This window comes from Heptranchias perlo, chromosome 14, assembly GCF_035084215.1.
Source record: "Heptranchias perlo isolate sHepPer1 chromosome 14, sHepPer1.hap1, whole genome shotgun sequence".
Classification (NCBI taxonomy): domain Eukaryota; kingdom Metazoa; phylum Chordata; class Chondrichthyes; order Hexanchiformes; family Hexanchidae; genus Heptranchias; species Heptranchias perlo.
Genome location: NC_090338.1, coordinates 66,344,499 through 66,359,822, shown reverse-complemented (window position 1 = coordinate 66,359,822; position 15,324 = coordinate 66,344,499). Strand labels below are relative to the sequence as shown.

At 44.1% G+C, this 15,324-nt stretch overlaps 1 protein-coding gene across 1 annotated transcript; it reads right to left on the bottom strand.

Annotated features, from left to right (window-relative positions):
• Positions 1-1,614: 1,614 nt before the first annotated feature.
• Positions 1,615-15,001, bottom strand: thg1l (tRNA-histidine guanylyltransferase 1-like). Its single transcript, XM_067996532.1, has 7 exons — positions 14,791-15,001; positions 11,883-12,135; positions 10,108-10,284; positions 7,934-8,103; positions 5,753-5,841; positions 3,784-3,891; positions 1,615-2,226 (listed from the first exon to the last, which is right to left on the bottom strand). The coding sequence occupies exons 2-7, from the start codon at positions 12,125-12,127 to the stop codon at positions 2,068-2,070; spliced, it is 948 nt and encodes a 315-aa protein (XP_067852633.1). The 5' UTR covers positions 12,128-12,135; positions 14,791-15,001; the 3' UTR covers positions 1,615-2,067.
• Positions 15,002-15,324: the final 323 nt, after the last annotated feature.

The window sequence follows — 15,324 nt, the reverse complement described above, 5'->3', positions numbered from 1 at the left end:
TGGAGTGGGGCTTGAACCTATGACCTTCTAACTCAGAGGCAAGAGTATTACCAACTGAGCCAAAGCTGATAGCTTGGTCAGATGTTGCATTTATATGGCACCTTTCACCCAGGACAGCCCAAAGCACTGCCCAGTCAATAAAGTACTTTTGAAGTGCAGGCACTGTTTTGCAGCAGCCAATTTGCATAGAACAAGGTCCTCCATCAGTCTGTTTACAATGGTGCGATCTGGATTTGGCTGAATGTACATAGGCGGCTTAGTAACACTGCTCCAATTAAAAGCACCCAGTGCCATTCAAAAACAAATGCAAAGCCACAGTAGGGAGGTATATATTGTGATCCTCCACCCATCTGCATTCATTCACAATACTGGAAGGGACAAGCATTAGAGTGCAGCAGCTATGAGGAAGGTGCACACCATCAGTCAGTAGAGTCAGGTTCTGGACATGACTGCTGGTTTAAACAGATTATGAAAATTAGTATGAAACCTAAATTTGAGGTGCTTCTGGTTTGTAGATTCCAAACTCATAGTTCAAACAATTTATAAAAAAATCAAGGTGACTCATACCCTGTTCAACAAAGCAGCCTGGATTTTAGCCTACTATCCACTGCCTGATTAGGCACAACCATCTCAAGGAAGATCACATTTGACCACGGGGGGGGGGGGGGGGGGTGGGGGGTGATATTATTTGATGCTCATCCTAGATAAGAACAATTCCAAACCACTTTTCCCCAGCGCTAACCACCTCTTCTGACAACTCTTGCACCCTCTATTTTCTAGACAGTAGGTGTGAGCTCAGACTTCTTTGCCAGCTCAGCTGCTTCCTCCTCATGTTCTTCCACGTAGCCTAATGAGATCAAAACAAGGAAGGAGAAAATATCCAAGAAAATATAGTGTACGTACCCTTGTTTTCTCTTCCTTTACTAGGTGTGTCTAACCTCCCAATGTTCCAGTGAGTGTTACCATTCTAGAATGTGGGGTCACAATAGGTCAATGCCTTGCATAAAGTTTATAACATTTCTAGAGTGTGGTCAGCTCAGGATTAGAACTGCGTAACAAACTTTGTTAACTCTATTTAATAAAAGTGCTACCAACAAAAATCAGACATTTATTAAAATAAACTACCTTAAATCACAAGGGTAAAAGTGGTCGTTTGGCACCATCTTAAGTCATCCACCTAGAAAAGGTGGACACCCCCATCACAGCATCCAACTGGCTCTCACATGAAGGCTTTTGCCTCCACTATCCCTACCTTGAAGTTTGTTACAGGTGTTAATGCCTTTGCAAAGAAAAATGTCTTACCAGCACTAAATCTGCCTTGTGCCAATTCTGCTATAATTTGATTAGTTGAAAAAGGTTCATTAAAAATGTCACACATTCCATGTTTGTCCAAATGTATCTGCAAAGTTACGTTGACTTGACAGCTGCTAAATATTGGAATGCAAGGTGCATAAATTGTGAAATTTATTTTACAAAAGATTGATGAGTTCAAGTGCCACATTTGAGGTCGGACACAGTACTAATTTAAACCAGTGGAGGAAGAGATTACTTAAAAAAATCTTAACATTTAATAAGAATTATTAACCTGATTAAAATTACACCAGTAATATTGAGTTTCTTTGAATGAAGAAATTTATCAAAAGCACATCTAATGTCGCGTTAAAACATTAATAGGATATACATAAATTCAACTGTAAATGGGGTCAGGGCACCAGCCCAAGGTTTTAGTCTCTACTAAAATAGTTCAGTTCAGGCGGCAGCAGCAGGGAGTGATGCCTGGCCTCAGCACTCCTTGGCCAGGGAGGAAAGAAAAACCAAAGGATTCTTGCTCCTGCTCGCTCTCCAGTGAACGCCACTGGAAGGTGCAGATGTGCAGATCTTGGGCACAGACAAGAGCAGGCTTAGTTGAGATGTGTCCCTCCATCCCCGATATATCACCGCCTGCAGCTCAAAGTCAAAAATGACCACCAGGGCAAGGTAACCATGAGGGCTGCCATTGCTTGCAGATCTGTACTCCGGCATGGATCACCACCTTCAGGAGTGGGAGGGGAAAGATAAGTCTCCTGCCTAGCCATCAGCAAGTATCTCTGAATGCTCCTCCCAGAACCCATCTCCAATGATGTCCACATGTAACGGGAGAACTTTGTTGCGAGTCCTTTTAACCACAATATTTTTCCCCTCTGATGCCTCTGGGGTTGTGACCTTTTTATCAATAGTTTCTTCAACCTTAAGGGAAAAAAAGAAAGACATCTCAATACCGTTAAACTCCCAAGATTGTGAAATAAAGGCCGATTTTATTTAGCAATGAGAAAATGACCTGAGTTTAACAACCACAATCTGACCAGGTTTAAATCTCATCCCAAATACATTAAAACATTTAGGAACAGGCAAAGGCCATTCAGACCCAACACAAGATTGTCCCACTCAAAGATCAACTTCACCATTTCTCTTAGACACAACACTCTCCAGAAGTGCATCAAATTTCCCCTTGAAACCATTTAAACTATCCACCTCAACAGCCTTCTCTAGTAACTTATTCCATGACTCATTTCAATCTGGCTGGAAATGTTTCACCCGACCTCCATCACAGTCAACAGTTTCGCCCTACATCTGCTGAATCAGGAATCGATCCAATCCTCTTTGGAATGGTTCAGCTAAGCCGGTATTTCACCAAGCCAGTGTTGCACTGTGTGGTAGCCTATCCCATACACTGACAACTTCAAGCAAAGGAGAAGAAGAAAGACTTGTATTTATACTGTGTCTTTCATGACCACAGGATGTCGCAAAGCACTTTACAGCCAATGAAGTACTTTTTGAAGTGTAGTCACTGTTGTAATGTAGGAAATGTGGCAGCCAATTTGTGCACAAGGTCCCACAAACAGCAATGTGACAATGACCTGGTAATCTGTTTTTAGTAATGTTAGTTGAGGGATAAATGTTTGGCCAGGACATCAGGGAGAACTCCCCGCTCTTCTTCGAAATAGTGCCATGGGATCTTTTACATCCACCTGAGGCGGCAGATGGGACCTTGGTTTAACGTCTCATCCAAAAAACTTGGTGTTTACATAGTGCCTCATCATGTCCTCAACATAACCAACCGCAATTCATAAACAAATGAATTATTTTTAAAATGTAGTCGCTAGTTTGGTAGGCAAACATCACAGCCAATTTGCACACAGCAAGATCCCACAGACTGGGCAACGAAACCTGGGCCTTCCACTTCTGGATGGCTGAGCTTGACGCTGCCTTCACTAACTGCGCCAACAGGCCTGTGATCTCTTATTTTGAAACTATACATAGAAGGCCCAATCACTTGTTCCACATATCCTTCCCGGCTGCAGTTACAAAGCACAGAGCTCCACCTGCATCACTCCATTCATCCAGGAAGCCAGAACAGTTTAGAAACAGGGCACCTGCCAAACCTTTTTTGGTTGGGGAATGATGCCCGTAACAGTGTGACCTAGAGAGAAGGAATACTCGGGCTAAGAGCACATCATGCAACCTGGAAACTTCAGCTACATTCCTAAGCCCAGAATGAGTCATAAGCTCAGACCCCCCTCAACCTCCTAACAACGTAGTTATAAATATACCGAATGGGTTCCTTTTCTCACGATACTTTCTCTCTCCCCTTGCTTTGGTCTTGGACTATGTGGGGGAGCACGAGGAAGAAGCTGCAGAGGCAGCTGAGTCGATAGCCTTGAAGTGGCAATAAAACACTGGTCTCGGTGTAAATTCTGGACATCCGATGTGGTTGGTATTCTAGCTTTTTACAACAGCCCTCACCTTATGCCATATCAACACGGTTCCTTTTCTATAGATTTCTGGTTCTTTATTGTAATTAATATTGAACTCCAAAAATAAAATCTCATGTTTATCTCCTGCAATAGTGCCCTGTGACAAAAAGAGAAAAAAAAAATGCATCATTTAACAAATTAAAAAACACATCTGTCCAAGTTACAAGTTTAAAAACAAGCGGTTCTTAAAGATTAAAAACTTGCATTTATATAAAACATTAAACATTAGTGTTTATACAGTGCCTCATCAGGTCCTCAGCAAAACCAAATGCAATTCATAAACAAAAGAATTATTTTTGAAGTATAGTCACTAGTTTGGTAGGCAAACACCACAGCTAATTTGCACACAGCAAGATCCCACAGGCTGGGCCTCAAAACCTGCACCTTCCACTTCTGGATGGCTGAGTTTAACGCTGCCTTCACTAACTGTGCCAACAGGCCTGTGTACTCTTATTTTTAAACTATACATAGAAGGCCCAATCACCTGTTCTATATATCCTTCCCAGCTCAAAAGCATTTCACACACAATGAGTTACTCTGAATCACAGTGACTTATGTAGACAACTGTTGCAGCCATTTTGCACATAGCAGGATCCCACAAACAGCAATGAGAATAATGACAAGCTGTTCTTGGTGGTGTTGGTTAAAGGCAGAGTGCTGGCCAGGACACCAGAAGAACACCCTGCTCTTCTCTAAATAACGCCATGGGATCTTTAGTGTCCACCTAAACAAGCAGACGAGACATCAGTTTAATGACTCACCTGAAGGACGGCACCTCCTGAAGTGCAGCACTCCCTCAGTACTGCACCAAAGGGTCAGCCGAGACCGTGATCTCTAGTTCTGGTGAGGGGCTTGAATCCATAACCTAATGATTGGCTCATTTGATAGCCCTCACTCAAAGTAACATCAATTACTGGCTTGAGAATGCCGAGTGATGCTGGAGAAAATCACTGGACTGCACTTGGAGCCATGACTTTTTTTTCTCCAAAAGCCTTTTGAAGTACCTCTTTTCAGTCAGGACACCACAATTGCCTGCAGCAGCCCTCAGCTAGGGAAGCGAAAAGAATAAAATTCACGCCTCCAAGTCCTGATTGCTATATGGCAACTGCTACTGGAAGTGCACTTGATAGGCACACGATTGGGCTCCACGGTGAGGTCCTCCACAGTCAGATAGCCTGCTGACTCAAGACTGACGTGAGTAATGGCAATTTGGTATTGCTTGTTAGGACAATCCTGATCCTTTTACTTCAATACAGGCACATGGAGTCGGAGAGCGAGCGCACCGTGATCAATAATCTTTATTTATCAAATGAATATAAATCCATATTCATGAGTTAGGCACTTTTATACTCACAGGCAGCAGACTCACTGGGGGTTTGTGATCTAAGCCTCCTGACCGTTCACAGTAGTCCCTTCTAGATTATTTAGAGTCCTGGTGTGTCTCATCTTTATACAGTTCAGTACGTAAGGTTAGTGCGCAAGTACGTCAATCACGTAGGCAACTTCCCTTCTCGGGCATTGCGGCTCATTCTGTTGATTGTTCTCCAGACATTGCACATGCTTGAGCGGTTAGGCTGGCCTTGAGGGTCAGCACTTCCTTATCTTCTCAGGCATTTCTCACACTTTAGCATGTCTCTCTGAATTATCACCACCGTTGCAAACATGCTGGCACCTAACTTTCTCTCTCTCTCTACATTGTACTTCCAGCTTTCTACTCAGCACTCAAAGCCGCCCCTGTTAACCCTACAATCACTACTACTACAACTGTTCAACCTTAATTACTATTCCTAACATTACCCAACCAGGAAACTAATACAGGGGTATGCCACACCATTAGGAGAAGGGAGGAGAAAATTAGAGGGAGAAAAAAAAGTCACCCATTTAAAACAAATTTTCACAAGTGCAATTAAGCAGCCCCAGTACTAACCATTACTGAGTAGCGTGTCAGGGTTTCATACCTTCAGTTTCTCTTCAGCTTCACAGTTGGACAGACCACCTTGCTGCACCAGCGCCCAGAACGTTGTGTTATAAAGGTTATTGATATGACCTATTGATAGAAATCTGCAGTTAGTGCATTTAAAAAAAGATACGCTTAATAATTGATTTCAAAATAAAAACTGACATTGTACAGGCATGCAACAGCCCAGTAGGTGGCAGAGTGTTCATAGAATTGGCCCATCAAGCCCGTGCCAGCTTTTTGTAAGAACAATCCAGTTAGTTCCACTCCCCCCTCTTTCCCCAGAGTCCTGCAAATTTTCTCCTTTAAAGTATTTATCCAATGCCTTTTTGAAAGCCATTATTGAATCTGCTTCCACCACCCTTTCAGGCAGTGCATTCCAGATCATAACTACTCGCTGCATAAAAGTTTTTCCTCATGTCGCTTTTGGTTTTTATGCCAATCACCTTAAATCTGTGTTCTCGACTCTTCCGCCAATGGGAATAGTTTCTCTATTTACTTTATCTAAACCAGTCATGATTTTGAACACTTCTATCAAATCTCCTCTCACCTTCTCTGCTCTAAGGAGAACAACCCCAGCTTCTTCAGTCTAACCACCTGACTGAAATTTCTCATCCCTGGAACCACTCTAGTAAATCTTTTTTGCACCCTCTCTAAGGCTTCCTTCCTAAACATCCTTCCTAAAGTGCGGTGCCCAGAATTGAACACAATACTCTAGTTGTGGCCGAACCAGTGTTTTATAAAGGTTCAATATAACTTCCTTGCTTTTGTACTCTATGCCTCTATTATCTCAGGACCCCGTATGATTTTTTCTTTTAAAAACTGCTTTCTCAACCTGTCCTGCCACCTTCAAAAGGTTTGTGCACATATACCCCCAGGTCCCTCTGTTCCTACACCCCCTTTAGAATTGTAGCATTTAGTTTATATTGCCTCTAGTTGTTCTTCCTGCTAAAATGTATCACTTCGCAATTCTCTGTAAATTTCATCTGCCATGAGTCTGCCCATTCCACCAGCCTGTCTATGTGCTCTTGAAGTCTATTACTATCCTCCTCACTGTTTATTACATTTCCAAGTTTTGTGTCATCTGCAAATTTTGAAATTGTGCCCCAAGTCCAAATCATTAATATATATCAAAAAAAGTGGTCATAGTACCAGCCCTTGGGAACACCAGTGTATACCTTCCCCCAGTCCGAAAAACAACAGTTCACCACTACTCTCTCTTTCCTGTCACTTAGCCAATTTCGTATCCATACTGCCACTGCCCCTTTTATTCAACGGGCTTCAATTTTGATGACAAGCCTATTATGTGGCACTTTATCAAATGCCTTTTGAAAGTCCAAATACACATCAACCTCACTGCCCTCGTCAATTCTCTCCATTACTTCATTAAAAAAAAACTTAGTCAAGTTAGCTAAACACGATTTGCTTTTAACAAATCCGTGCTGGCTTTCCTTTATTAATCCACACTTGTCCAAGTGACTATTAATTTTGTCCTGGATTATCGTTTCTAAGAGCTTCCCCACCACTGAGGTTAAACTGACTGGCCTGTAGTTGTTGGGTTTATCCATACACTCTCATGCAGTTAAGAGTCTGCATACACCCCATCTTATGGTACAAACCAGTGCTGCCGCTGCCACTAATCTTTCAATGGTAACTAAATTTGGGACAGGGTTGGAATTTTCAAATGTTGACTTGAACTGTGAAAAAACAAAATTATCCAGAAAAACTGGGCCACAGACCAGGACAGTCCCGGTCTGTGCTGAGGTGTCTAATGTCAGCTTGGGCAAGTTACAAGTCACTTCACTGGCTCTGGGCAAGACTGGCTGGGGGTCTAATTGCTACACAGCACCCTCTGTTGGAAGTGCATGCAGGTGGTCTCAGGCAGGCTGTCATCTCTACCACACACGCTCGAGTGTGATAACTCCATTTCAGTTCATTAATGCGCAAGCACTGACCAAGGCTCACGTGTGAACGATGACCAGTAGGCTGAGGTATTGGAGGGCCATGAGAACCTGTACCACACCAAGGAGGTAAGGCCTTTAAGGGGGAGGGGGGGATTTGGAGAGAAAAAAAAAAACATTCAGTGGTAGTTATATGTTTTGCTTTAAACACAAAAACATTAGGAAATTCCAAACAATCTCCATTAAGCTGCATACAAAAAAAAATCCAGTAAGTTTCTCACAGTCTGCCTGCCTCCAGCTTAGGTAGTCTCGCAGGTTCTGGTTGCTGGGATACAGGACAACTCTCCCATCGAATCCGGGTGGAAATAAGAGGGTCTGATCTTTAAAGAAATCTTCCCAGTAGAAAACAAAGCTGGAAGAAAACTGGGAGACCACATGGCTCATGAATTTGCTGTTGAGGGAAAAAATTAATTGTTAATCGTACAGAAAATGAATTTCTATTGATCATCGTGGACAGTGTTACCCATTTTAGATTACATTGGATTCTTCAAAAATAACAGCAGGTTTGCACAGTGGCTCAGTAGGTAAATGCACAGCCCTAGTGGTACTCTGTGGTGAGAATGTGCAACTTGTTACCTCATGTGAGTAATTTAGGCGAATAGTATAGATGCTTTGAAGGGGAAATCTAGATAAGTACACGAGAGAAAGGAATACAAGGTTATGCAGATAGGTTGAGAGGATGTAGGTTATGGGGAAGTGGGGGAGGGGAGACTTGTGTGGAGCATAAACTCTGGCACAGACCAGTTGGGCCGAATGGCCTGTTTCTGTGCTGTAAATTCTATATAATTCTGCTATTTGCACCAGGTAGACCCCAATTTTGATCTCTGGCTTGTGCTGCGTTAGCAGATCTGAGTCAGGTCAGCTTTAAAGGGGTGGGTTCAGTGTCCCTGACAGATAAAGAGAAATAGAATGCTGCTCGGTAATGTCTGCTGGGAAAGTAGTGTGCCTGCCCACCGAGGACAGTTGAACAGCCTGCCGACACTCACTGACTCGGGTAACATTTGGAGAATGGCCTCCAGTGAGGTTCCAGGGGGCTGATGTCACTGGTGGAACCTAACCCCAGCACCAATCACTATATCCAGGAGCCGAGGGAAAGAAAAAAAAGCCAGCTGGAATTACTATTTCCCTCCCAAACGAACAAGCCACTTCCATTTAACCCTTCACTGTAAAGCACACATATGATAAACAGATTGTGCTAACCATTGTATCAATGCAAACTGCAGTGCTCCCAAAGCACACAGAAAGAGTTTATGGAAACAAAATTTTACAACACATGAGACTCTTCAGCCCATCGTGCCTGTGCCAGCTCTCTGAAGGTCTACAAGTATATGCTGATAGGGTTAGATGAAGTAGGGAGGAGTCTCCTATGGAGCATAAACACCAGCATGGACCTGTTGAGCCGAATGGCCTGTTTCTGTGCTGTACATCCTATGTAAGAGAGTCCTTCTAAATGATGCCAGGGCAAAAAGGGTTAAATTATAAGGACAGGTTGCATAGACTAGGCTTGTATTCCTTTGAATTTAGACTTTTAAGGGGTGATCTAATTGAGGTGATTAAAGGATTTGATAGAGTAGATTGAGAGAAACTATTTCCCCTGATAGGGGAGTGCAAAACAAGGAGGCATAACCTTAAAATTAGAGCTAGGCCGTTCAGGAAGCACTTAGTCACACAAAGGTTAGAGGAAACCTGGAAAACTCTCTCCCCTAAAAAGCTGTTGATGTCGGTCAATTAAAAATTTCAAAACTGAGATTGATAGATTTTTGTTAAGTAAGTGTATTTTTGAGATTGGGAGCTAAGGCAGGTAAATGGAGTTAAGATACAGATCAGCCACGATCTAATTGAATGGCGGAACAGGCTCGAGGGGCTGAATGGCCTCCTCCTGTTCCTACGTTCATTCCCTCGCCCTTTCCCTGTAACCTTTTAAATTCTATTCCACACCCCCCCACCCCCCCCACAACCGAATACTTACCCATTTCCCCCTTTAAAGCCATTATGGGTTCTACTTACACCACTGTCTCATTCTATGTCGCAACAACCCTGAGCATAAAAAACTTTGATTTCTCCCTTCCTTCTCTGACTGATCTTCAATTTATGCCTTCTAGTTACTTACTCATTGACCAGTAGAAATTGTTTTTCCCAATTGACCTTATCAAAACCTCATAATAATGACCTCCATCAGATCTCTTAACCTTCCTTGTTGTAATAGAAAGAGCCTCCATTTCTCTAGTCTTTCCTCGCAACTAAAGCCTCTCAACTTTATGCAAATGTTGTATTTGATAAAGACAAATTATTCCTTCCCTTGAAATTTGGATCACAATATATCTGAAGTATTTTGTGGTGCTGCAAATAAAGCCAACCGTCTAGCCCATAGCGAAAGCCCCTCTGTACACTGTACCTTGCTCTCCTCTTGAACCAGTTACTTCTCTTTTTAAAGACGAAACTGTATTCATCACTTTGGCCGTACGCAACCGCAATGTCATTCAGTTCTTCCATGACAGTTAGTGCGCACTTAGTCATTAAATGGAGGGCCCGGTCATCGTTGGGCTTTTTGAAGCCATGCTGATCTGCAAACCTGAAGTCAAGAAATTAGTTTAAGCAAAAAAAGAGAAATGTCCAAACAGCCGAAGTTTGAAACCAGCAGCAGCGCTATTTACACACTGGACTGAACTTGGAAAGCAAAGTGCACTTGGTCAGGAAGCAAACCTTTGGCCCTGCTCTAAATCAGAAAGGGCGAAGCACCTTGGTCTGATTTAGGAACAGAAGAATCTCCAAGGCGGGTTGCTAAATAATGGTCAGGGGTCGGAACCCTGACCAATGTTCTCCTCCCTAATCCAGAGCTGCTGAGGGCAGTTGAAGTCTATCCAGTAAGAGGTCAATTCCTTCTTGAGAGGAGGGAGGAAGGGGAGAAAACTGACAGATAAAGGATTGGGGGGGAAACCAATGGACACATGTGGGTGACTGGTAACATGGGAGCTTATATATACACCCCTGAATGTGAATCATTATATATCCTTTTAAAATAGAAAAGTCCCCCCCCTTTCTTAGGACCTCAAAACTGTGGAACTCCTTCCCTCACTGTCCTTCAATCCACAGACTTTTACAGCCGAAGCTTGGTGTCATCTAATCGCTACTTTCTGATTTACCTCCTCCTCTTCTCTCCATCTTCTAAAACCTTAATGTCCCACACTATGGGCATCCAAGGTTTCTGAATAAAGGAAAATTAACCCACGCCCATCTAAATGTACAGCATCATAATAACGAGCTTGGCTGGTGTGCTATCTACTTGCTCAAGATACCATTCTGTTTTTACGTGGCCAGAGTTACGTCGGCATTTATGTCAGCCCGGCTCAGTTGATAGCACTCATCTCTCGAGTTAGGAGGTAGGTTTCAGCCCCATTGTGAGTTTTAGCTCACAGACTCTGATGACACCAAGTGTTCTGCACTGACGGAGATGCCATTCAGACAACGTTAAAGCGAGTTCCCATTTATTCAGATGGGATGCAAAAGATGACTTGGACAACATTTCCTCCCTCAATCATTACACAGATTAACTTGCCATTTATCTCATTGTTGTGTGGGGGATGTTGCTGGCACAGAATGACATCATATTCCTGACACTTCAAGAATTAACAACTTGCCTTTAACGTAGTAAAATGTCACAAGGCACTTCACAGGAGCATAATCAGACATAAATTTGCACCGAGCCAAAGAAGGAGACATTAGAACAGGAGGTAGGTTTTAAGGAGCATCTTAAAAGGAGAGAGAGGTAAAGAGCCAGAGCGGAAAAGAGCCGGAGAGGTGTAGGGAGGGAATTCTAGAGTTTAGGGCCCAGACAGCGGAAGTGGGGGATGCACAAGACTTGGACGAACGCAGAGTTCTCGTAGGCTTGTAGGGCTGGAGGAGGTTACAGAAATAGGGAGGAGTGAGGCCATGGAGGGATATGGACACAAGGACGAGAATTTCAAATTCGAGGCGGGAGCCAATGTAAGTCAGCGAGCACAAGGGTGATGGGTGAACGGGTCTTGGTGCGAGTTAGGATACGAACAGTAGAGTTTTGGATGAGCTCAAGTTTATGGACTGCATAAAATGCCTCAAAATGCTTTGAGGATACAATTGATCATTTACCTATATATAATTTATCGGTATTGTACAACTTTGCTCTTCACTCACTTGTGAAAATTCCGGCCATCCAGTCGAACCACAACCCAGCAGTTTTGCAGACAGGTGTCATCAGTTTCGAAGTTGCGAACATACTCAAATTTACTTTTAGCCATCGTTTTGTGACACTGAGCACTCACATGCGGAGTGACCCAAAGGAATCCTCGTCCAACTCCACTGGTTTCCCTATCGCACCGGGAAAGACCAACTCGAACAGCGGCTTTTGAAAGTTGGCCCAACGACTTCCTACACAGCATTGGGCAGCCTGTAACAGTAAAGAGGCCGATGCTTATTGTTACCATCAAAATCCAAAGGGCAAAGTTTCACGGTGCTTTAGTTTTTTCCACCAACTTTTTGGTCAGGGTCGCTATCCCAAACAATACCGTGCATTTATAACACGCCTTTAACGTAGCAAAAAAATGTCCCACGGCGCTTAGCATCCTGCTCGAAGGCCACTGTCAGTAATATGACAACACATTGACCTACAGAGTGATGGAATTATAGGTCCAGATCTACATCCCAAGTACATTCAGCTCCAGATTCCAAATTGGCCACTTTGGGCAATTGTCAAGTAGGAGCCAGTGTCCTTGCATCAGTCTCCAGAAGATAGTGCACCAGTATGACAATTTTTCACTTCCAACAGCAGCCACCTTTCGGTCACTGATTTTGCCAATTTGTTGGGGGAAAAACAGGATTAATAACCTTAATTCAGCCCTTCCACTTCTGTACGGATGCTGGGATAAGCCTGCCTTTTAAAGACACACCTTTGCTTTCTGCCACTGGACAGCAAGAGAATGCAAACGCCACACAAACATGCCACAGCCAGGAGGACCGGGGACATATACCAAGACTAACGGAGCAATAACTCATTCAAGGGCTACTGGTAAAGAGGTGGTGTGGGTTCAGTCATTGAAAAAGGAACTAGGCACATCCTCATGTAAATAAACCTTAGTCAGCAACAGAGCGGGTGATAGTCCGTGTTACATTTACAGAGGCTGGATTCCAACGCAAGTCTGTGACCCATGGCCTTCATCTTTCACCGGCAAGTATTCGTTTGTAGAATAAATCATTGATTAAAAGAGGTGCAATTTATTTTAATTGAATATAACCCACTGGAAATAATACTTTCTTTCCTTAATTGTAAAAAGCAACACAATTAAATATTCTGAAAAATCCCCTGTAATAGTTCTGGAGAGTGGTTAGTTTGGTTATTTTTCTGGGTGCTGGGAGCAGGGGTTGGGCAGTTTAAACTCGTTAAGCCAGCTGCGTGGCTTAGGTCTGGGATCACCAAGTCTGCCACAGATGATCGACCTGGTTCCCATCAACATTGGTTAAATTGGCTTTAAGGAGTGCCTGTTTATCTTTCCATCAAGGATGATCGTTAAAGCAACTGAAACACAGGTTTTAGCCTGAGCTAAATCAACAACAGCCACCAGGTACTCTGAGCAAGAGGGGAAAATTGCAGTCTCCTTGGCTGCCCCATGCAGCCTATATGACACAGCTCATCATTTAACCATATTTATATATGTTCTTGATGTGAAGGGGTCCCTCAGGAATATAGCACATGACAAAAATCACACCTACAATTGGACCAATTTAACAGCTTGGGTGATAAACTACAACCCACATGGAACCAGCACTGGACCCCATCTATACCACTGAAGAAAATCTCCAGATTACACCCAGCAGTAGTAAACAGCTGCCACTACATAATAAAGTAAACCCATTCCAGCAACCAGGCCAAGTATTAATTGTATGACACTTTCATTAAAGTCTGATCGATAAAACTGCAACAAATTGGCAAAATCAGTGACCGAAAGGTGGCTGCTGTTGGAAGTGAAAAATTGTCATACTGGTGCACTATCTTCTGGAGACTGATGCAAGGAATCTTACAACACCAGGTTATAGTCCAACTGTTTTGACTATAACAATTGGACTATAACCTGGTGTTGTAAGATTCCTTACATTTGTCAACCCCAGTCCATCACCGGCATCTCCACATCATGGCTACTTCTGAGACTGAGGCCTTGGTCATGGGGCTGTGTAGAGGGAGCTTTACTCCATATCTAACCCGTGCTGTACCTGCCCTGTGAGTGTTTGATGGGACAGTGTAGAGGGAACTTTACTCTGTATCTAACCCGTGCTGTACCTGCCCTGGGAGTGTTTGATGGGACAGTGTAGAGGGAGCTTTACTCTGTATCTAACCCGTGTTGTACCTGGCCTGGGAGTGTTTGATGGGACAGTGTAGAGCGAGCTTTACTCTGTATCTAACCCGTGCTGTACCTGCCCTGTGAGTGTTTGATGGGACAGTGTAGAGGGAGCTTTACTCTGTATCTAACCCGTGCTGTACCTGCCCTGTGAGTGTTTGATGGGACAGTGTAGAGCGAGCTTTACTCTGTATCTAACCCGTGTTGTACCTGGCCTGGGAGTGTTTGATGCTCATAATGGATGCTTCCTAGCACCGGCAGGTCAGTTAAAGTTACCTCTCTTCCCATCTCCCTCCCTCCAACCACTCTTCCCCTCCCACCAAGTGCTGCTCCTGGCTCCTTCCCCTCTCAGTGCTGCCCCAAATTTTGTTTGGGACATTTTACTACGTTAAAGGAGCTACATAAATGCAAGTTGTTATGGTGGTGCTGTCCCTACATCATCTTCTACCCCACCCCCATCTGCCCCTCCCCCTCCAATATCTGCCCCTCCCCCTCCAATATCTGCCGCTCCGCACCCACCCGCCCAGCTCCCGCTATTCGACAGCGAGCTTCCAACCCACGTGATAGCGTCCAATGGAAGGTACCACGTCCATCATACCGGGGGGGGATTATACCATCACCATGCGTTCCCCCCCCAGTAACGGGGTTGTTCAGGCTTCACCTGCCCAGCAAGCCCCATTTGACAGCCGCTGATTCGGCAAATTTGCTGTTACCTTCTCCCTTTAAATAAGCGGCTCCGACGCGCCTGCCTTTCCCACCATGGACATGGGGGCAGCCTGGACTTCTTGCCCGGACGGGGCCTGCCTGCCTTGTCCCACCCAATCGCTCTCCGCTGTACCTCACGCACTTCAGCCCGCGTTTGAGCTGCGCGGAATCGCAGGCCTCGCGGTCAAGATTCTGAGCAATCCGAGCGGAACCACTTCCAGAAAGGGTACACCTTTCTCATAACAAATAACAAAATAAATCAAATCAATAAGTAGGCGATTAATTAAACATTAACCTACATTAGTATTTAATTATTAATAACCCTTTCTCCCGTTGGCCTCAGCCTTTAGTACTTTTTGCTCCAATACGCTGATAAATTGTACTTCTCCCCTCCTCGAGTGGTACAACCTGGTAACCCGGGAGCGATGATTGACATACGGAGCCTCCCGTCGCCCCTCCCCCTTTTTTTCAATCGTCACGGCCCGCCCGGCCCCGCCCAACTGTGATGTCATTCTCCCTCCCGATTGTGACGCGAGGCCGGG

What these genes read in the sequence shown, in the direction of transcription:
- thg1l (XM_067996532.1), bottom strand. Translation starts at nt 12,127, where the DNA reads ATGCTGTGTAGGAAGTCGTTGGGCCAACTTTCAAAAGCCGCTGTTCGA. An exon ending in GATGGCCGGAATTTTCACAA is followed by an intron (nt 10,285 to 11,882) that starts GTGAGTGAAGAG and finishes TCTTGACTTCAG; the next exon opens with GTTTGCAGATCAGCATGGCT. An exon ending in AAGCTGGAGGCAGGCAGACT is followed by an intron (nt 5,842 to 7,933) that starts GTGAGAAACTTA and finishes TTCTATCAATAG; the next exon opens with GTCATATCAATAACCTTTAT.